A 22,369-nucleotide genomic window follows, 5' to 3' on the forward strand; every position below is an offset into this window, starting at 1 on the left:
GAAAGAGCCAACTTTACAGATAGCTGAGGGGGAGTATTGGAATCTTAAGGCATCAAGTCTGAAACGTTACTACTCTGTGCACACTTACCTGACCTCTCTGCTAGAGGTTACTTTCCTAAAAGTAGCTGGGTAGAAAGAACAGTGCAAAAGTTCCTGTTTCATTTCAGTGCAAGAGAGAGTCAACCACATTAACTCAAGTTGCCTTCAGCAGCAGTGGAGACTACATTGAAGATACACTCACAAAATGCCTCCCACTAGCTAACAGTTGAGGAAGTTATGTCTTCAATCGCCATCATTTGATTTCAAAAATATAGTTTATCTACACCCTCAGCTACATCATTAAATGATGGTAACTAAATTAGGCATCTGACACAATATCTTGAAACTGTAACTGATCTGCATCATTTATGTCTGAAACACACACTGCTTCCTTGACAAGCCTGACTTCAACAGCTTTCAAGGGCATGATATGATTGATTAGCAGCCCAAATGACCTGGCTCCTCTTTACAGCTACATCAACTGGAGAACACCTGCTGGTGAACATGTGCAAGGAGAGACCTCAGCTGTACCAGAATCAGTCAAGTTCCATAAAACTATTCTCAACATGTAACAGAGTAAAACAATTCTCTAAGATAGCATTTCAACAGTGACAGATACACAGAGCAGATTCAGTCATTCATATTTCAAAGCTATGAAAAACAGTAATTGCTTACCAGACTGGATGCAGTAACTTCACTGTAAAGGAGTCCAAAAGGTACAATGAGGAAGTGCTCCTGCTCAGAATTTACTCTGGCCTAAGGATAAAACAAGAGTAAAAGTTGCTAAAAGTATCTTATTAAAGCACACAAGAAGGTCCAAAACCACGCAAGTTACCTTCACTTCCTGAGCATGGAATGGGCAAGTACACCTGTAACATATGCAATGTGACTTTCATGTACGCTGTAACTGTATACTGCGAGCAGTACAGAACATTTGCAGGTTCTCTACCACATATCCTGACCTTCACTTATGTTTTTGCTCTTTTAATTCACACAATTAGGAGTTTATAATACAAGAAGAATTCTGACGTCACACCGCTCACATCTTGGGACACATCTGCTTACATCTGTACAATGAAAAGTACAGGCCAGCTAGAGACAGTTTAGGTGCCTCTCAATGGAGAATTAAAAGGCTTCAGATGTTCTATTGGACATGTGAGAGAGCTCCCTATTTTGCTGTGAGTCTACCCAGGGCTTGTGTTTGGGTTTTTTTTTGTCTGGGGTTGGGTTTTTTTAGTATTTTTATAATTATATTTGAGTTTTTCATTTCCCCACAATGCAGCTACTTTATGATCCCTCATGTCTTCTACTATTTGCAACATTAAATACATACACACTGTGATATACTTCTACTGCAGGGAACAAAATTTCTAAAGAAATTATCAGTCATCCAAAAGCTTTTAGTACAAATCTAGCTTCCTTTACAACCAGCTGGTAACATGGTATAGCATAAGAGCTTTAAACTGAACCAGTTAGTTGAAGTTAACCTGTATTTTTATGGATCACCAAAATAGTTCTCCACTGCACAAGTGTAAATGATTCAGAAAATATTTTACTTATTCATGCAAGACAAAGAACAAGTATTACTCAAAATACCCCAAATGGTAACAGGAAAGCTCAAATGCAAGACAAACAAGCAGCAAGACTCACAAACCACCTTGTTTTAAGATTAGATCCAATAAACAGCTCATGCCCTCAAGCAAACCAAGACTTGGTGATGTGTGCCTTATGTAAACCGTAATCTCAAATTCTGCCTAACCCTGGAGGCACCCAAGTTTCCTCTACACACTATTGTGCTTGACATGAAAGCTCTTGATGCTCTGTAATCCTGCTTCTGCATCAGGACTGCACCAGTCTGAACAATTCCACACACAGCAGCTGTCTATGACTGACAGAGATCCAAAAAAGAAGCTACTCTATCCAACTCCCTGATATGTCCAGATTGTCATAGCTCTCATATCCTCACAATTCCTTTCTCCTCTAACACAGAGACTTATAACCCTTACAGAAAGCTGTTGTAATTTTTCTCTAACACGAAGAGTGCACCGGCAGCTTTTAACTTGAATGTAACCACCTGGCAATTAAGAGCACCCACTCACAAAAAACTGAAAACCTTGTGTCAGACTCCTGCTCTGCATGAAGTGGTAGGCATTTGCCATGTTCCAAAGGAGTGCCTTACTACCACATTACTAATTATGGGTATACGGAAGAAAGACCAAAAGAAAGCAAACTTGAGGCATTCCATCCCAATCACATGCCCCTTTCGTAACCCCTTCCTCAGGCACGCTGCTTTTCATTACAGTTACCTTTATATCTAAATGCATAAACATCCCCAAGGCTGAACTTTATACTGAGAGCCATCTTCACACCCACTTGCTCAGTAATCTTTATACTGCATTAATATACCTTTTACAAAATTAATTCTCCCGTCAAATATGTAAAATCAGGGGGTGGCACAGAGTTGCTCACAAGAACCATTATTCTAGGTATGTTCCCTTACTGAAAGAATCTAACAATCTGCTTTGATCCTAAGCCTACCCATACCATTTATCAGCTTCACCACTTCACAAATAATATACCTTGAAATCTCAAAAAGCAGTAATAACAAAATTATCGTATTTCAGTCACACTGCAACTAGAAGAGCTGAAAATACATACAGAACAATCTCTACTATGTAGAAAAATACAATTCAGCTCTGTTAGGAAAACAATTGACTGGTTTGCACACCACAGCTGGGACTTTACTCATGGGACTCTACTCATAGGACTCATGTTGATCATTCTTCTGGCATATAAAACCTCCTTGATTTGACCTCCCTGTCATTATTTTTATGGATGCCAGCGATTACTCAGTCACAAGGAAAACTGGTGGCACACTGCATTAAGCTAAGTAGTTCACTCATGTTCAGAAATACTATGGCTTCTTTTTCAAAAAGGCTGGTACCTTGAATTATAAAATTCAACTGAATGACTAAGAAGATATTTTAGTACTTAGCAAGAAAACTAAGACATGACCTTGAAGAATAATATATAAAATTATTCAAAGCATTTAAGACACTAAAAGATTGAGTCTTTCAGGACTTTCATCATAAGAACTTTCACATACACTCTCTTAAGACTCTATTCAGGCTATGGTAACTGACGTCCAAGCTGTTCCAGTTCTTATTCCTAAAATGCAATGACATATCTCTGTACTATTATACTGCTTTCAATACCACTTCGCTCCTCTTCCACACAAAGACAAAATGACAGCTGGGGGAGGGAAGCAATTCTCTTGTAGGTTAAAACAATTGGTTCAGTTATTTGTTGATTGAATACTCACTGTTATATGATTGTAAATAAGCTGAGACCAGCCAAAGAGATCTGCTAATCTGTAGAAAGCTGCCAATTTACATCGTAACAACTTCTCCCCTTTTTCATAGGCAATGGAATCTGATCCTCTCAGATCATTCACTGGTGTCACCATGCCAAGACCTGAAAAGGAGAAGGGGTAAAAAAGAAGCACAGGGAGAGGTTGCATTCAACATCAGTTAAAACCTAAAACCATGCACCACTATTACAGTGGTTGTTCTTACTAAATTATATCAACATATTAACCTAAGAAATGGATAGCAAACTTTAACTACTATAATGTCAATTTCTATTACATAAATAAAATGACAGTCTAGACGAGGTCATTTATCTTTGGTAGACTTGGCATTTGTTTCCTTCCTTAGTATTAATTAGTGCTAAGGTAATAGTACATTTCTTAACAAAGTATTTCTTTTTCTCTTTAAAGCTAACTATTGTCTGCTAAATCCAACTTTATTGTTAACTGAAAAACGTAACCCCAGATATTCCACTTGGAGATACATGATTCGTTATTCCTGAACAGGATAATTATACATCTAAAAAGATACACACAGATTCATTTAATTAGGCACAATTAAGTACAAGCTAGAGAGGAGGATTATGGTAAATAATTAAAAATACTATAGTTCTAGTTACAGTGTAATCAGAAATGTGGTTAAAAGTAACTGTGACAAAGCAGAACCAGGCCATGTTACAGTCTGAACAGATTTATTTTGGAGCACAGCAAGAATTTATATTATCTTAACACAAAACCTGTGTGTACATGCATTCACGCATTCTGGGTTTTGTTTTCTTTCCTTGTTTTGCTTGCTTATGTTCTTGTCTACAGCCTCACTTCACAGGAGAAAGCTGCAAACAGCACTTCAATAGCAAAACCAATTAGTTTCTAAAGACTTTCACTGTTACAAGACTACTGATGAACGTTTTATTTTCCTGCAGACAACCTATGTGGTAAATATTAGCAATATATTTAAATCTTAAGGTTTTTTCACTAGTGCTGACTTATCAGGCTTACTTTTCAATTAAGATAACATACTTGAAATAGCTTTTGATATAAATTATACACATGAATCACACTACACAGCACTGTGGCATTTAGAAACTAATCAATTCATTTCATGTTTGCAATGCTCCTGTAAGCAGAACAGGATGGTGTTTGAACTTCACAGCACTTTTCACTCACACTGTCTTCATTTTAAACCTTTCAAACAAAAAAGAATTGAACTATTCCAAATTAAGGTGCACTCACTCATGTTTAAAGCAGCCATTCCACCTTGTGGTGCTGCAGGGTAGACATTTGGTACATGTGTTGTCATGAAATCTGCAATCTGCTGTAAAGCCAGTAAACCAGTTGGGTTCTTCCCCTTCTTAAACTGCTCCTGGATCATAGATTCCAGTTCTTCACAAAAAGCCTAGGAAGAGTACATTGCATGTTATAAAGCAATTCAAATGAACTTCAACCTTTCATACACAGCTTCTCTTTAGCACTTAGAAACATCCTACATCTCTTCTGAAAAACAGCTCAGGGCAGAAGTACTGGGTGCACACTGTTACTTGGAAATGTTGCTTTCTGGAGCTCCAGTGATACAAGTCACTTATTTTGTTTGTAATGGAAATTCCAGCATTCTCTCTTCAAGTAGCACCAAAACTCATTGAACCTACTAATACGGATTTCTGGAAAAAGGAGCAGGATGTACGATGGACTTGAACATAAAACATGAAAGGAAACGTAGAAGAAATAGAAAAGAGAATAAAAATTCAACCAGATAACATGAGGAAAAATTACCCTATAATTAGGATACTCTAGAAAAAAGGCCAACCAGAAAAAAGACTGAATGGACCTAAGATACCATAAAATTCTCCAATTCCATGTGGATACTACAAATATGGATAATAAATGTATAACTTAGAAGACAGAGCATTCTTTTCTTACTGGGCTTTGAAGAATCATGGAGACTCTCTTCTTCTGTTCCATCATGTTAAAATCCTGGCGAAGGTCAGGTGCCATATTCCTCTCTCTCAAATACTCTGGATTATTTTCATCAACTCGATCAAAATACCTCTCCTTATGAGGGGCTGTTGTTGGGGGTGGTGAAGTCACCACCCCCACTCCAGAATCACCATTCATAGCACAGTTTCAAGGAACCTATGAAGAGGAGGCAGAGAGGAGAAATAAATAAATAAATCAAGCAAGGAAACCATTAAGAACTTGTGTTTCTTGTTTCAGAATAACAGTCCATAGAATAGTTAGGGTTGGAAAGGACCTTAAGATCATCCAGTTCCAATCCCCTTGCCACGGTCAGGGACATCCCACACCAGACCATGTTGCCCAAGGCTCTGTCCAGCCTGGCTTTGAACACTACCAGGGATGGAGCATTCACCCCTTCTTTGGACAACCTGTTCCAGTGTCTCACCACCCTCACAGTAAAGAACTTCTTCCTTCTATCTAACCTGAACCTTCCCTGTTTAAGTTTAAACAGACAGCCCCTTGTCCTATTGCTACAGGCCCTGATGAAGAGTCCTTTTCCAACATGCTTGTAGGCCCCCTTCCATCTAAAATTAGCGTGGCTTCCCAAACACAGAAACTATGTTTGTGCAAAGGGTTAGCAATATTTCAGAAGGGGAAAAAAAAAAGAAAAACATAACAAAAATATAAGATTAGAAAACTAGGCTAACATACAGGACAAGTCAATGCGTACATGCTACGTAAACCAACACAAGAGTTCCCATTTAAACTACCTCCAATTCCTCAAGCTATCTACACAGCTTGATTTTCAGAAGCATGGAAGCCCTTCAAACCTTCTTACAGGCAATGACAGAGATGTTCAAGACATGAGGCTTAAACTCACTGGGTTTGGTTTGGGGGTTTGGTGGTGACTGTTTTGTTTGTTTGCTTGTGTTTTTCCTTTTTTCCTTAAAAAGTTAAATCGGACATAATTAAAAGAATATTGTATACATCTGAATTAAAATCATTACAGAAAATAGGATATTGCATATGTTTATTAATAAGAAGAATCAGCCCCACCAAAACATGCTCAGATTACAAGTATTTCTGGAGACAAACTCAGAAATACTGACTCTGCAACCTAAGGCAGAGTTCTCACAAAGATACCTATTCTAGGTTCATTCAACAACATGCACATCACTACATTAGCATGTGGGGTTTGGAATCTGGAAAGCACACACACAAACGCAACCCACTGGCCAGGGTTCATTTCAGTTTGTTGTAATCAGCAGCTGCACGTATCTACTAGAAAGGCTGAAAATTCGGCTGGTATTGCTCATACACACATCGTTCTTTCACTCACAAGAACCTTTTGTGTAACACTATCCCAGTTTTCTGGGCACAGTATTATAATTTTCACTCCAAAATCCTTTTTAGAAGATTTTTTTGAAGCCTTCCACTGGCAAGCAACCAGTATAATGAAGCCACCCTTGCAACACCTCGAGACTCAAACCTCTGATTCCTGATCATCTGACATAAAGTTCTTATTTTTTTACATGTTGTACACGACTAAACAAAATGTCACTAACACGAACTGTACTTCAGTGAACTGTACTAAGAATATTTAACTCTGAATGGCTTGCTAGTTCAGCAAACTGCAATTATTGACATTACACATGAAACACGCATGGTTGAAATCCCTTGCTTCACAGCATTTAGCAACTTTACTAAGAAAATGAATCCAGAAAACCTAGTGGGTCTTTTTCTGGAGGCGGAAAAACAGACAGAGAATCAAGTGGCAGAATACAGCTCCTTGTCCCAGTAAGATGAGACTAAGTTCAATCCTGCGCATTTAGATTTGGTGTTCACAATGTAAGGAGAGCCCCAATTTAAACAGTGGATTTTATTACTTATCTTCAGTTTTGCAAAGGTAAATACCATTAAAGTCTGCTGATATTATCAAGTCATTACAACTCTTTTTGCTATGCAGTAGGAAAGATTGTATACATCTTCATTTAAGATCATCAGTCTTCTGCATGTTACAACTAGTAAATAGTGATACTTGTCTCTCGCAATTTTAGATTTTTCTTTGTAATTCATCTTAAACCGTACTTGCTTGTTCCTTTTAATTTAATTGGGAATTTACTCACATATTTATTAGCTAAAACCACCTCAGATGCAGATGCACACAGAAAAGGCAAGTTTACATGAGGGATTTTAAAATGCAGATTATGTTAAACAAAATAATTGCAGTGAAGAAAAATACCTGCTTCAAGATCGCAGAAATAGCAAATCTCATCCTCTTTAATCTTGCATTAGAAACAAGTTTCAAACTCAACTGGTTTCTTTTTCAGAATGAACAAATCACTAAACTGAGACAGTTCAACATAATCAGCAGAAGAGAATACTACTATCAAAACCTATGTAAGCACTTGAGACACCCAAGTTTTAGATGATCATTGATTTCCACCCACTGAGTTGCTAAATAAACACACAGACACCTCTGCACTGTTCAAAGGATTTCATTTTAAACCAATCAGTTTAGGCTTTAAAAGACAGGGTTGGATTTCCCCCCCCCCTCTTTTTTTCCTTTTAAAGTAAGCACATACACACATCTTTATTACTATAACTTAATTACCAGCTCTCTGCCACCCAGGAATAAATACAGGGTATAGTGAGAAGAAATAATGCTTTTATCCACATGGAAAACCTTTCAGGGTATTAGACCTATATAGTTTTAAGCAAGTGAATTTATAGGAAAGGAGCCACTCCTCCTTTGGCAGCTTCAGATCCCTAACACCCCCTCTATGCTCTCCTCCTTCTCACATTCTCCAGCCAGCACCGTCTGCCATTTCATTATATCAAAAATGCTTTTGAGAGCCCACTACCACTTTCCACAACCCCTCTCCTGAACTCCATTAAGCTATATTAAGCTTAATATTACATTATTATTATATGAAGCTCTACATCCTGTTTTTTATTGAAAGATGACAGTTTGCAGATCCAAATGTACGGCTTACCCTCTTGCAATAATAGCACACTCAGACCAGTCTAAGTCTGAACTTCCCCATTCTCTGCATATCACAAGGAATCGGGGAGTTCAGAAACAGTACAAAGGCAAGTCCTCAAGCAAAGACAAACAGAACCACAAACCAAACAGCTCAAGCAGCTCAGAATTTACACTGCATTCTGTTGAGCATAGCCTTACATGTGTATTTACTTAAAAGTAAAGCATGGGAAAACTATCAAGTTGGAGCTTAACACCCCCAGCAGAGAACAACAGCCTGCTCCTGCCTGCAGAAGCATTCCATTTCCAGGATATATTTAAGTATAATGTTGCATCTTAGAATCATAGAATAGTTAGGGTTGGAAAAGACCTTAAGATCATCTAGTTCCAACCCCCCTGCCATGGGCAGGGACACCTCACACTAAACCATCTCACCCAAGGCTCTGTCCAAGCCGGCCTTGAACACCGCCAGGGATGGAGCATTTACCACTTCTTCAGGCAACCTGTACCAGTGCCTCACCACCCTCACAGGAAAGAACTTCCTCCTTATATCTGAACATGAACTTCCCCTGTTGAAGTTTTAACCCATTACCACTTGTCCTGTCACTACAGTCCCTAGTGAGGTGTCCCTCCCCAGCATCCTTATAAGCCCCCTTCAGGTACTGGAAGGCTGCTATGAGGTCTCCACGCAGCCTTCTCTTCTCCAGGCTGAACAGCCCCAACTTCCTCAGCCTGTCTTCATACGGGAGGTGCTCCAGTCCCCTGATCATCCTCGTGGCCCTCCTCTGCACTTGTTCCAACAGTTCCATGTCCTTTTTATGTTGAGGACACCAGAACTGCACACAATACACCAGGTGAAGTCTCACAAGAGCAGAGCAGAGGGGCAGGATCACCTCCTTCGACCTGCTGGTCACGCTCCTTTTGATGCAGCCCAGGATACGGTTGGCTTTCTGGGCTGCGAGCGCACACTGAAGCTGGCTCATGTTCACTTCCTCATCGACCAGCACTCTCAAGTCCTTCTCTGCAGCGCTGCTCTGAATCTCTTCTCTGCCCAACCTGTAGCTGTGCCTGGGATTGCTCCGACCCAGGTGCAGGACCTTGCACTTGTCATGGTTGAACTTCATAAGGTTGGCATCAGCCCACCTCACAAGCGTGTCAAGGTCCCTCTGGATGGCATCCCTTCCCTCCAGCGTATCAACCGAACCACACAGCTTGGTGTCATCGGCAAACTTGCTGAGGGCGCACTCATCTTGAGGACATGTATGTGCAGTCTCATTTAAATAAGAATGTATGCACATCTGCAATCATCATTTTGCATTTAAATATTTGCACTAATTCCATCTTACTTTCAGAGTACCAAAAGCTATTTCAGAATGAATCACATACATAATTACTTCTCTTCACCGTTTCTTACTCACACTAGAAAGAAGCTGGTCCCTAACAGCCTGCACAGGCAACATTAAGATGGGATCACAGTGTCTTGCCAAAGTTGTATTACTCCTTTACCCACGTGTAAGATGGCATTCAAGCAGCTGCTGGGAAGCTATTACTGATTCACTGCTATGTAGTGGCAATGACTTAAGAGAAAATTCGATGTTTAACATTAAGCGATCATTTTATATCTAAGGCTGAATATCAGTTTCATAGCTCAGTTTCATAGATACACAACTTAATGGCATTCCCCCCACCCAAGGTCTAGTAATTAACTGTTCTAACATAACTGTGTTTATTTTTATGGCTGTCAGCTACTGATGAGAAAAGTATTCAGTCTTGAATTAGAAACTTGTATGTTTGACAACATTGTGCACAAGCCATTGAAATTTATTTCCGAGTTTCCTCAGACAACCCTTTGGCAGTAAGGCATGAGGAACGCCCAAAGAGCTTCAGTAATATGGATACCAATAAATAAAAAAGGAATCTGAACACTTAAGCTGAAGGCACACAACGGCCAAGGGTTCTATAAACTGGAAAGTCACACTGAAAATCACAACAGGCTGCCCAGGCAATAAAAAAAGGGAAAAATAAAGACTGTCTTCACACCCACAACTCTTCAGCAAAGACAGTTCCTTTCCGATGCAGGGTACCGCAGCCCCCAAGTGAGATAAGCTGTGGTGCCAAAGGACTTTTTGCCATGATAAGCGGTTTTACATGAGAGCCTGTTCTAACACAACTGTGTCAGGAAAAGCCACACCCTTAACTGAAAAAGCTGCGGCGGGAAAATGTAAGAGCGTAAGAAGCCCTTCTCTGAGAATCTGCTGGTTTCAAATACAGAGGCAGTCAGAGGGAACAGCACCCATTACTGGGGGGAGAGGGGAAAGGGGGGGCGTGCAGAAATCAAGTCAATCTTACATAAAAGCCGAGTCACGCCTTATAGCAGCTGGAGATCCATCCTTCCAATATGTACGTACATATAAACACTAGAAATTTAAATCAAGCACCACATCAAATGAGAGCCGCCAAGCCAACTCACAGCGCATCGTGTTTATCACGGGGCAGGCGTATGTGTATTCAAGTACTATACATAGGTTGTTCATGAGATATATTTTGTGCCAGGAAATTAGCTTTATAAAATTTATAATGCTTTTACAGATACTGCGCATTGTTTACAAAGAACATTCTGAAGTTAGCATTAATATTTCAGGTTACTTTAAATTTTCAAGCTCCCCTTCTTCCCCATCCTCATCTAACACAAGAGTTTCATCACAGGATTCACCTCAGAGGAAGTAGCGCTACAGAGTTAGGTTGAACAAAAGAAGAAAGTTCTAGAACATGAATACCACAAAACTTCACATTAACATCCAGAAAGCAGAAAAATCTCAATTTTTAAACAGTTCAACATTCCTCAGTACACAATCTGGAGAGCTAGTTGACACACAGATAGTTAAATTTACACAGGTAAAGACAGTGAATAACTACGTTTTTTGGAAAAAATTAATTTCTGCAATCCTTTAAAGGTTGGTTTTGTTTTGTAATAACTTGCAGGGAGGAAGAGGGAAGGAAAAGGCTGGGCAGCACTGGGGTGGTGGAGCAAGAAACCCAAGAGGTAACTGAGCCACTGTGAAAAGACAGAGCTCACGTGGAAATTGAGGTGGTAAGGAAGGAGAACATCTGTCTATAGAAAACAAGGTTTCATTATCACTTGGTATTTGGAAAACAAACCTGTTTATAAATTTGCACTGTTACCACTTCACTCAATATTCTGGTACTTTCTGTATTTCTTCTCATTTTCCTTTACTTTACAGTAAGATCAACAAACTTGCTCCATGAAAAATAATAATACACTTTGTAATACAGGAATCATTTATAATTTGCACTGCAATTTCCATCATTTCCAGTGAGGACATTTTGGCACCACTGACACTGGATTTGTTCCTGCTATTTCAAATGTTTCCTACTGAACTTTTAAAAGGAAAAGCTGGCACTATCTCAGGAAGCCTAGGAACAAAGAAAGTAAATCATGACTGTACTACTTACTAGACAACGTACTTGACATCATGAACAATTACATTATTTTTTAGCAAATGTTCCTAGCTCACACATCTTCAGAGTTTCCTCTGCTCTTTGTTTTTGAGCAGGAAGAGACTATTTCACGAACAAGAACAGTTATTTATCTTGTACTGACTGCAGGCACCATCATCTTTATTCACAGAGATGCTGCAAGCTAAATACTGGGCTCTTAAAGATGTAGAGAAATCCAACAATAAGTTTATCTGTGTAATATCATGCATTGGGATCTATGAGAGTACTTCAAGAAACAAACTTGTGTTGGAGAACAAGAAAAAGGAGGGTGAGGGGGAAAACACACCAAGTCCCCAAACCTTACCTGAAATGCACATACTCTGTAAGCAATTATTTCCTAATTCACCTTCTCCAAACACTGAAATCTGCGGCCTCGCACAGTGGGCCGAGTGATCACCAGGTTATATGAAGAACCAGCAAGAATTTATTTGGGTAAACTTGAGACCTCAAACCATACAAAAGAGTGAACATTAGTAACAGGTTTAAGGACACAGTATCACTTGTGTATTGAAGCTCATCAACATTTGTTCTCTTATTACATCCGATACTTACATTTAAAAAAAAATCTCTGAAAACAGTTAAGAACAAAGAATAAAGCTAGAAATCTGCTTTAAATTAGACCTAAAGTTCAACTATTTATAAAGGGCAAGAATCTATGTAACAGAACTGTCAAAACAGCAGTTGCTACATGCCTTTTACCTTATAAAATATCAAGCTGCCTTCCAACTGCCAAAGAGAAAAGCAGCAATTTTCTTTGTTTAAAGAACCAATGTTCATCAAGAAAAAATGTTTCATTAAGACCATATTCTCAGATTTATAAGTCTTTCCTTAACTGGCATCCTCTGACTGTACAGAAAAATTAAGGATCCTGTATCTACAACAGGAAGAATAATCTACAGTAAATCAGGAGGAAAAGAAAAATCAAGGAATCTGTATCTTAAGCCACAGACACCTGAAACTTTTCTGCTGAAATCCCATGAGCTTCACCAATGTTGCATGCAAATGATAAGCCAGGAATTTCACCACTGTCTTCTGCATTTCCCCATGTGCTATACAGAAGTATGAACTCTGCAAACCATCATGTATTCTTCACTGCTTCTTACCAAAGGAGCACCAACAGTCACAGATGGAAAAGGCAACGGAGACACTTTTCCTATCCACTAGTTTGGTGTTTATTAGCCCCTAGAATAACTCTACAGTTCACTGAAAAACATGGACTTTGGCATACAGTTCAGAGCAGTATCATGGCTTTCAGATAAATTTATTTTATGAAGTTGCTCCAACACTGAGAGTGAAACCTGCATGTTGAACCCAGACTTAAATGAGCCCCCAAAATGCGTCCTTGTGATTACCATGCCAAATAAAAATCTGCCAAATACCACAGAAGATTTGCCTGCAATTTTATTTCTGAAATTTGAGTTTCAATTCAAATAAGCTTCTCAAATAAAAACCACAATTGCATAATTAATAGTGTAATATCACAATACTCAATTTAACACAGTTAAGGCAAAGGACTACAACCAGAGACAAAATGAAGCCAGAATTACCCAGTGCTGAAAAGACAAGATCGGAACTGAATTCAGGAGCTGGCATAGATCACTCTGTAGCAATTGAAAAGACTATGCTGTGCCAAAGTGATCTAGCGTAACAGTAAAATAAAACCAAGACTATCAAGCAGCAAAGTTACCTTCCATAACTTTGACTCTATTAAAATATTCTTTCTGGTTCTCATGTACATGTATTAAAAAAAAAAAAAAAAACACAAACAAAAAACCACATATGAAATATCAGAGTTCAAGGAAAGACTACAAAAATGGTCCACAGAACAGAAGACTAATTTGTAGGGATCAGTAGTTTAACCTGTTTGGTTAACCAGAAAGGTTAACTGGTCACAGAAGTGACAGGGCCCTTCACTCCTGCTAACAAAAGTATAGAGAGTTTAGCACCCAGGAGTGAGTATCAGACACATTTGCCCTTGAATGGAGATGGAAGTTTCCTAACTACATATATACACAATACTGACTCAATAACCCGGCTTTGAAAATATTTATAAAACACAGGTTTTAACCCAACTTCCAGAATAGCTTTGACTGCCTGTACCGAGCTCAGAGTCCTATCCACTTCTGCGACCTATGAACCTGCCCATCACGCTTTGGGAAAAACAAGTTTCATATGCACAGTATGACAATATGCTCGTGTTATCTGCAGCTTCCAAAGCACTTCTAGTATTCTAGCACTTTTTTTTAAAATAGCACCTTCCTGTGCTGTAGGTTGGTGACAGCTGGAGACTGAATGTCAGACAGAAGGCACAAATGGAATTGTATCACAGAATCACATAATGGTTTAGGTTGGGAGGGACCTTAAACCTCATCCAGTTCCAAGGGACACCTTCCTCCAGATCAGGCTGCTCCAAGTCCCGTCCAACCTGGCCTTGAACACTGCCAGGGATGAGGCAGCCACAGCACCTCCAGGCACCCTCTGCCAGTGCCTCAGCACAGGGAAGAACTTCCTAACACATAATCTAAATCTACCCTCTTTCAGTTCAAAGCCAGTCCCTCTGCCCTACTTCCGTAAGGTGCCCCTGGAACCTTCTCTTCTCCAGGCTAAACAACCAACCCCAACTCTTCAGCCTCAGTACTCAGAGATGATACCAAATTTCCTCCTTAACTTGTGCTCAGGTCACATCGATCAGACCCAATTGCAATTAGGACAAATTTTCCATCAGACCAGGTAGGATGTATCTTACTGAATTGCTTAGGTTGATGTTTTTAAAAGTTAAGTTAAACAGCCCATAAAATATAAAAGGCTGCACTAGAGATGGTGTCTCTTTGCCTTATTGACAAAGCTCTAAGATCTGGTCAACAGTAAACACTGGTGATGAGTATTTTTTCCAGCTTGCTTTATTGGTACATTAAATTCCATCACAGACTCAGCTACACACACACCATTTAGCCCTACACAAGAATGAGTCAAGTCACTAATATTCATTTTCACCTTCTAATTGTGCAGAACATATCTGAGGCCAAGACAATATAAAATACAAATATTTCTCCATTATTAATATTCATGGATGGTGGCAGCAGTACTGAAAATTAATGTACACTTATTTTTGCCATGAGGGTCATGAGTACAATACAAATAAAGAGGGTTAACCCAAATACTGCTTATTTTTAGGTTTCTGTGAACCTGCATGCACTTTCAAAGCCTCCCAGCAAACACTCCAATAAGCCAGTGCCCACAGGTTTCTGACCTCACAGCACAGGTTAAATCAGATCACCAGCTTCCCAAGGGCAGGGCCCCAGCTTTATCCAACAAGCATTTAGAAAGCTTGAGACAAACTGATCAGCATGTTTGACCCAAAAATGAACACTGGCCTCGAACTGAAGTTATAAAAGCTGCTAGACTCTTAATTCCAACACTGGATTTGTGCGAAAACACAAATGCACACATTGATTTCTTAAGGAATGAACCAAAACTGACCTAAGCAGAATTACATGTTTAATTGGACAATAATAAAAATCAGGTGAGGAAATTTCCATGATTTTCACATACATGCATTTGAAGTCAGGTTTTCCTAGGAAACAATACATTCCACACAGTCCCCAGGAAGGAAAGCCATCTGCTGATAGAGAGGTAGCACTTACCCAAGAGGAGTCTGCTGCTGCTTCACAAACGGCAAGTTCAGGCAGACACGCACTGGTTGCACCAGTGGGTTTGGACAGAAATGAGAAGTAGGTCAGGACCTACAACCAAGGACAACGTTTAGCACTGTCCATTGTAAACTTGGGGATGCTTCTGACACAGCAGGTCAAAGAGGAACTGCACACAGACAGGCTCTGTGGGAAGGCTGTGGTGCTGCATGAGAACTGTGGAGTTTATAAGCAGCTTTACCAGAAGGCAGAAAACTCCAGAACTCATTTGAATGCAGGACACAGTATGACTTGCAAGTCGTCTATAGGAAAGGTACAAAGAAAGAGAAGCTTTCTTCTTTCCTCAAGATTTCCTTTTGATCTCAAGGTTCAACAAAAAAAGCAGAATGAACAAAGCCCCTTCTCTATGCAATATGACCATAGTAGCATTGTTTCACTTTTCCTATAAGGCTTTACAACCAATATTTTCTGATGGCTCTACCCCTCTTTTAAATAAAAGGGAGGATACATTCTAAAATTAGACACGAAAATCCACCTTTATCAAAAGGTTTGTGAGGGTTTTCTACCAGAATCAGTGCCTGGGGAAATAGCCAAACAAGCCAAAGGCCCCACCCACATACCCAATACTTATCACAGATATAAGAAACCAAAAATCTTATGTTTCAAATTCAAAATATCTTTAATGTTAACTACTGTTGAAGCTGTTCAGATTCAATGCTTTCAAAAAGCACTCCTCTGAATAACAAACGCTCCTACAAATGACAGAAAGAATTAAAACTCCTTTTTGAACAGGGATAGATACTTCCCTCATACTTCAAAAATGCAAGAAATTTCTGTAACTTTAAAGTATTCCCATCTAAAATATTAATATCATGATGCATAAAGGATCAACTGAAACGCAGCAGTGCAGACGCAAAGTGGCCCCATTTTGGCCAGGTTCCAGTTATTTTCAATAGCGAGAGATGAGATTTCTGAAAGGCGCTGGCAATGAACAGAACAATGTCATTTAACCCTTTGCACTACTCTGCAAAAATAGCCTCTTCCACAAATGTCAGATGTTTTGTGCATTTACTTTTTTAGAGGGGAGATGAAAGTAGTTACAGAATCTTTTCTTTCACCCTTCAGTTATACACAAATAGTACAAACACTGCCCTAGACTTCTTAAAGCTACAATTTCACTTTATGCAAGTATAAAGAGAGCCATTTTATGGGTTTGATTTGGGCTTTTTTAAAGTTAATTCAGGTTAAATGCTGAAAAGACCCTTGAACCTAGAATGAAGAATCTGTTGACTTTCTCATTTGGGTACTACCCTCTGGAATGAAAGATTTCCTGGGATAAACCCTGAAACTGATTAGATTAAAAAATAAACCCAAACCCAAAACTTAGAGATCAAACCATTTTAGTTTCAAATATAACTGCACTGACAATGTCAGAGCAATTTAAATGCACTGTATTCCAAGGGTTCAAGTCACCCATAGAAATTATGACAGTCTGTGAAGGACAACTCCACACTTCACAGCCTATGAATCCCACAGACCAGTAACAGCAGAGATGGGATGCCCGCAATCCCTCCAAATTTTCTATGAACATGTATGAACAAACACCAAGGTACCACTTCTCAATCTCACCTCCAGTATGGAAAAGGCCATACCTAAAGAAGAAACTTTCATTTACTGTTCATCAAGAGGCTGAAAGTGGAATGTTTAAAGAGGGGAGTAGGAAAAGATTCTATAGTTTTTAACCACAAGACATCTAAATGTGGAGATTAGACTTACTGGAGTTAAACAAGTAAACACAGAAGTCTTGGGTTTTTTTTTTTTTTTTAATCAAGGAAATGTCCTAAGAAACTACAATGCTAAAAATCAAGATCATGAATTATCAGATTATGCTTTTATATTTTCCGCTGTGTAAACAGATCTTAGGGATTTATAAAACAGTTCTGCAAAAAGGGCTGCAATACAGAAGTCTTCTAGTACAACTTGTTCATTCACCAGAACTGATTAAACCTTAATAACCGCTCATACCTAAGCTCTTATACATCCTGATGTGGCGATCTGGAGACAAGACATTCTCACTGGAGCAAGGGCAAACCAGAAGTGAATAGCCTATCAGTTTTGCTTTCCACACTGGAATAAAGCATCAGTATGTGCCTTATATATTATAATAAGATAACAAAATCACAAAAAGGAGGATGAAGTGGCTGGGCAACAGTGTGTCACCACTTGGCAACAGAGCCACAAGGTGAACTTAATGTTTCTTGACAAATTCATGATTAATATACCTATAACTTTGGAGATCCTACAGCAAATGCCGCACAAGAAAAAAATACCCTATTATTATGAGACTTGTTGGTTGAGATTGTTGAGATGGAACTAACCTGAATATTCATGACTAGATGCATGAATTATTTCCAAATAACTCAGAAATGGCTCAGTGATTAGAGAGTGTGCAGGCATTATGCTGGAACCAGCAAGCTTGATATGTAAGCAGTACAAACAATGTTGATGGGTGTGTTACCAGTCTGAGCTACAAGAGAGTGAATCAAGGTACACAAAATGAGGTGCAGGACTGGAGGTTTCAATTAGACTTGAATCAGGCAAATGAACGCAGCAGAGATGTTGAATTTTTCATTAATTTCTCTTTCACGTTCAGCTGTGGCTTTTCCAGGAGGCACCCCCAGTTCTTCTATAGGACTTCCAACTTCTGATGGGGGAAGGAGGGAAGGATGGAAATCTGAATAAGTTATGAAAACAATTTAGTCTCTTGACACAATAAAATCGGACAGGATTTCAAAATCCTGTACGCAGCTGGAAACAAGTATCTTTGGAGGATGCAAGCCTCAGTATTAATTTTGACATAAACCTTCCACGTAAGATTTTATACTGCACTTGCACATAAAACCAGCTTTGAAACATGAGCCTCACATATGTATCATCATTCCACTCCCAAATTAGACAGCTAACAGCTAGGCTTACTCAAATTCAGGAACTCCTTTCCATGGTGGTTAATCAGGCATTTGTAAATCCTTCAGGAAGACGAAAAATTTCGGAAGAAAAAGTGGTTTACACCCTCTTTTATCTACCCTACACTGAAGATTCCTGGACAGTGTTTAAAATGCATACCCTGCATAAACGATATTAACACTATTTCACAGCAATCTTAGAAGCAACAGGAAGATAAAGCCCATCCCATTACACAGTTAAGAAACCCAAGAGCATTCTCTTTTCTGTCTCTTAGAATGCTCTTGACAACTTTAATCTACACATGAAAGACACAATCTATGGATAAAAGTGTTACTGGAATTAACTTTCTGTATCAGATTGTTGTTTGTTCCATATTAGGAAATAGTATGTCAAGAAACCCCCATGAACTCTATTTTAAGAGCAGCTCATTTCTGTTTTTCTTTTTCCCAGAGGAGTGTGAATGTGCTCCCCACCCCAAAATTATGCTGTTCTGTTTCCTACTTCTGGGTAAACCTCAAGGGTCACACACACCCACGCAGTAACAGATGAAACACCAGGAGAAAACCATCTTCCTTATTATGCTGTCTCCCTTGTCAGGCAAGTACCGCACTACTGAATATGGCTGTATAAATTAACATTATGCAAACCAGGACTTATCTTCCAGCTGAAGATTCTCACTGTTTCCACCTGACAGGGGCAAAAAGATGTCATTTACTTTGCCCTACAGGTTTCAGAATTACATCTGGAAATAAACGCAGTAGTCCAGTTTTTCTAGTCACTGTAAATCATGCAGACAGAGTGTTTAATGGCCATTTTAGTGAAGTTATTTCAGACTCTCAAAAACACAGTTGTCTATAGCAGCCCAGACTTTAACATTCCAAGAATCATGGCCACTCTTTCAGTTTCAGCTAGGCCTATTTCTTAATTTCTTAACTAGGACCATTCTAGTCTCCAGACAGATATGTTATTCAATTGAAGATTCATCAGAATAAAGGCAAACGCACAAAACACAGAAGGATGTGCACAAACCATGGCAAAAAGATTCCACTTGTGTTGCAGGAAGAGAGGGATTACTCCAAGCCTGATACTTGCTCTAGTACTAGAATAGCTGTAGGGCCTCACACACCACAATGTAGTTGACAGAACAACTCCTGCACTGCTGTTACAAAGTCGGTTTATTCATGAAGGCTGCTTGCACTGAAGAGGCCAAGCTGGATGCATTTGCATTCTCAGTCTGGTTCCAGCCATCCAGCCAAAGATTCTAGGGCACATACAGCTTTGAGAGAACCAGTCTCAAGCACACAATTACTCCCTTAAGGTTCAGCCCCAAACATTAAAGACAGAGGTGCACACCAAAATATCCAAAGGTGACAACAGTTTAGCATGGCTATAGTGTTTTACAGAACTATACTAAAATCATAATTAAAACCAAAACAACAAAACTGAAATCATGCTTTTGAGAATTCTGCACTTAGAATTCAAGTCCCAGTATAAAACATGAGAGACTCCTGTTCTGCACATACCCACATTTCCAGATTAAACTGAACACTATTCATCCATAAAGACTAACATCTTTAGGCAAGGATTATTTAGTTAACATACATTGGAAGCTTAATAGTAAAAAACCCACAACATTTCTACATATCTGTCTTACTATTGCTTGTCTAAATACAACTTCACTGACTATCATATTGTCTTTATTATTTTTACTTGGACTCCTATCCAAGCAGTTCCTATCCATAGAGGTACTCTTTCAACATTACCAATAGACAGAAACCTTCTAAAAACTCAGCACAACTGTTTATGTTTGCCTAGAAGTAACCAGAGACCTTTCCCCACTGTGCTCCAAAAAAAAAAAAAAAATAAATCACACCTAGCCAGCCCTGGTCTTATAATCCCAGAAACAGAAATTTAAGTAAAAATAGTGAACATCAAGGATACATATTTGTATCAAATCAACTGAAGTCAGACAAAGATCCTGAATAACCCACACCACACTGTCAAAGTACTTTCATTCCTAACTCAAGTTGTAAAATAGAACCCCTACTGCCACTGTTATATTGCTGAAATATGTAAGTACAGTTCTTTCAGTTTAATTGAAAGGCTACTGGCATCAGAAATTGAAAAACACAGGGGTATGTGTGCAGTACTCAAAGCCAGAACTCTAAACGCAGCGTTCCCAGTGACTTCCCAAACAGCATGAAATCGGATACATGCCAGCAAAGTTTCTACCCATGCAAAGTCCAGCTGATCCCAACAAAACCTCAGAAGTTGGTACGTAATTCTCTGAGGAGATGGGCAGAATAGCTGTGTGAAATGAAAACAATAATCACTTGCATTTGAGCCGTACTATGGTATTTGTTTTTACAACATATCATTTTATATGCAGAAACATCTTCTCTTTAAGGCTGTTTCCACATTTTGTAGTATATAATGTTTTCTCAAGCACAGTACTGTTTTCTAATTCTTCCTTAACAGATATTCCCACATTGTATTGGCCACATTGCTGAGCCTACACAACTGTTTGTGTGGTCATGCTGGGAGCAGGATAACAGACCAGGGAGGTAACCTGTAAACAAGTCCCCCCATACAAACCTGTAACCAGATCTGTTCAACAGAAGCTCCTGTCCTGAAGGGATTCTAATAGGATCTAGGATGTCCACACACTTAAATGCATTATTAGGCCACAAGCAATTCCCACTTTGTTGTTCAGTAACAAAGCACCCAATGCAATGCTTATGAAATCTAACAGAAACCCTACAAAACTGTAGTCTGTAGGGCCACATGATAAATGCCATTTACTACCCCATTTTTAACATTAAATATAGGCCATTCAACTTAAGCTATCTTGGAGCCAGAAATCGGTAGCTTCGGATTTTATACCTTTTTTGAAACATCAAAACTTTGTCTACAAGGGCAAAAATTGCCAAACTCAATCAAACCCATGGCTTAAGTCTCCAAATATCCTGGTTAACCATGGCCAAAGTGCTGTCTAACACACACACACTCGTTTGCAGTGATTTATTGATTTACACTTTACACCATGTACATACATTTAAACATCCCTTGTATTAAAACCATAAAATGTGTAACCTTACTTTGCACCCAGCTAAATTCTTAACCGTAACAATACCTCACAGCAGTAAGTCCCAGGGCCTAACAGAGAATGTGACTTTTTACACATATTTAAGCCCCACTCTTCTTAAAAAATCCTACACAAATCCTCCGTGTGATGTAACCCAGATTTTTAAAACTGTTTCTGGTCTTACAGTTTGAATTCATGTTAATGTTCTACTTTGATTTTTCTCATCTATATTCTCTGAACTTAAGGTTAACTTTCTCTCCTGTCTCATACTTGGCCACGATTTTCCCTCCTATTACTACCAGACCTTACTAAAGAATTTCAGAGATGTATCAGCTAACAACAAACAGGAAATATTTTAAATTCCCCCTCCCTGCCCATCATCTCATGAACCTCTGCGAGCATCACTAAAAATCAGACGGGTTTATGAAAATACTCCATGACACTCAACAGCAATGTATTTCACTGACACATCCAAATGATTCTTAGTTATGAGTCTTACCAACCTTATCCCTGACCTTTCTCTGTGTCTTCCTCAACCTCCTTTCTCTCCTCTAAGTAACCTATATAAGATTTATCTCAAATTTAATTTGTTTCCATTTTCCAGATCTTTCATAATAGGAAGAAATGAATGGAAACAAAACCTGGACAGCCCACCATCTGGTCACCGTATTTTATCACCTTGTTGCAAACTTGTTCTGTGCAGCTGCTACCATCTCTACCAACTATTCCTTAACATTTTTCACAGGGAAGCTAATCTAATCCAACACATTTTGGAAAGAATACACGCTTGCTGTTCTCTGGGGGAGCAG

The 22,369-nt window shown here is 39.0% G+C and overlaps 1 protein-coding gene across 16 annotated transcripts in view; it reads right to left on the reverse strand.

The window, feature by feature from the left end:
* ADD1 (adducin 1) overlaps positions 1-22,369 on the reverse strand; it is a 60,800-nt gene that overhangs the window by 25,321 nt on the left and 13,110 nt on the right. For 15 of the 16 annotated variants that reach the window (XM_065660411.1, XM_065660370.1, XM_065660390.1 and 12 more), the window contains exons 2-5: positions 5,324-5,536; positions 4,640-4,802; positions 3,362-3,513; positions 715-795 (exon numbers count right to left, since the gene is read on the reverse strand). In XM_065660411.1, the coding sequence (XP_065516483.1) occupies positions 715-795; positions 3,362-3,513; positions 4,640-4,802; positions 5,324-5,518 (591 nt within the window). In that variant the 5' untranslated portion in view covers positions 5,519-5,536. Of the gene's footprint in view, positions 1-714; positions 796-3,361; positions 3,514-4,639; positions 4,803-5,323; positions 5,537-12,165; positions 12,186-22,369 lie in introns of those variants that run through there. The other variant, XM_065660342.1, reaches the window with a different exon arrangement.

The sequence above is a fragment of the Lathamus discolor genome, chromosome 1 (genome assembly GCF_037157495.1).
Source record: "Lathamus discolor isolate bLatDis1 chromosome 1, bLatDis1.hap1, whole genome shotgun sequence".
Classification (NCBI taxonomy): domain Eukaryota; kingdom Metazoa; phylum Chordata; class Aves; order Psittaciformes; family Psittacidae; genus Lathamus; species Lathamus discolor.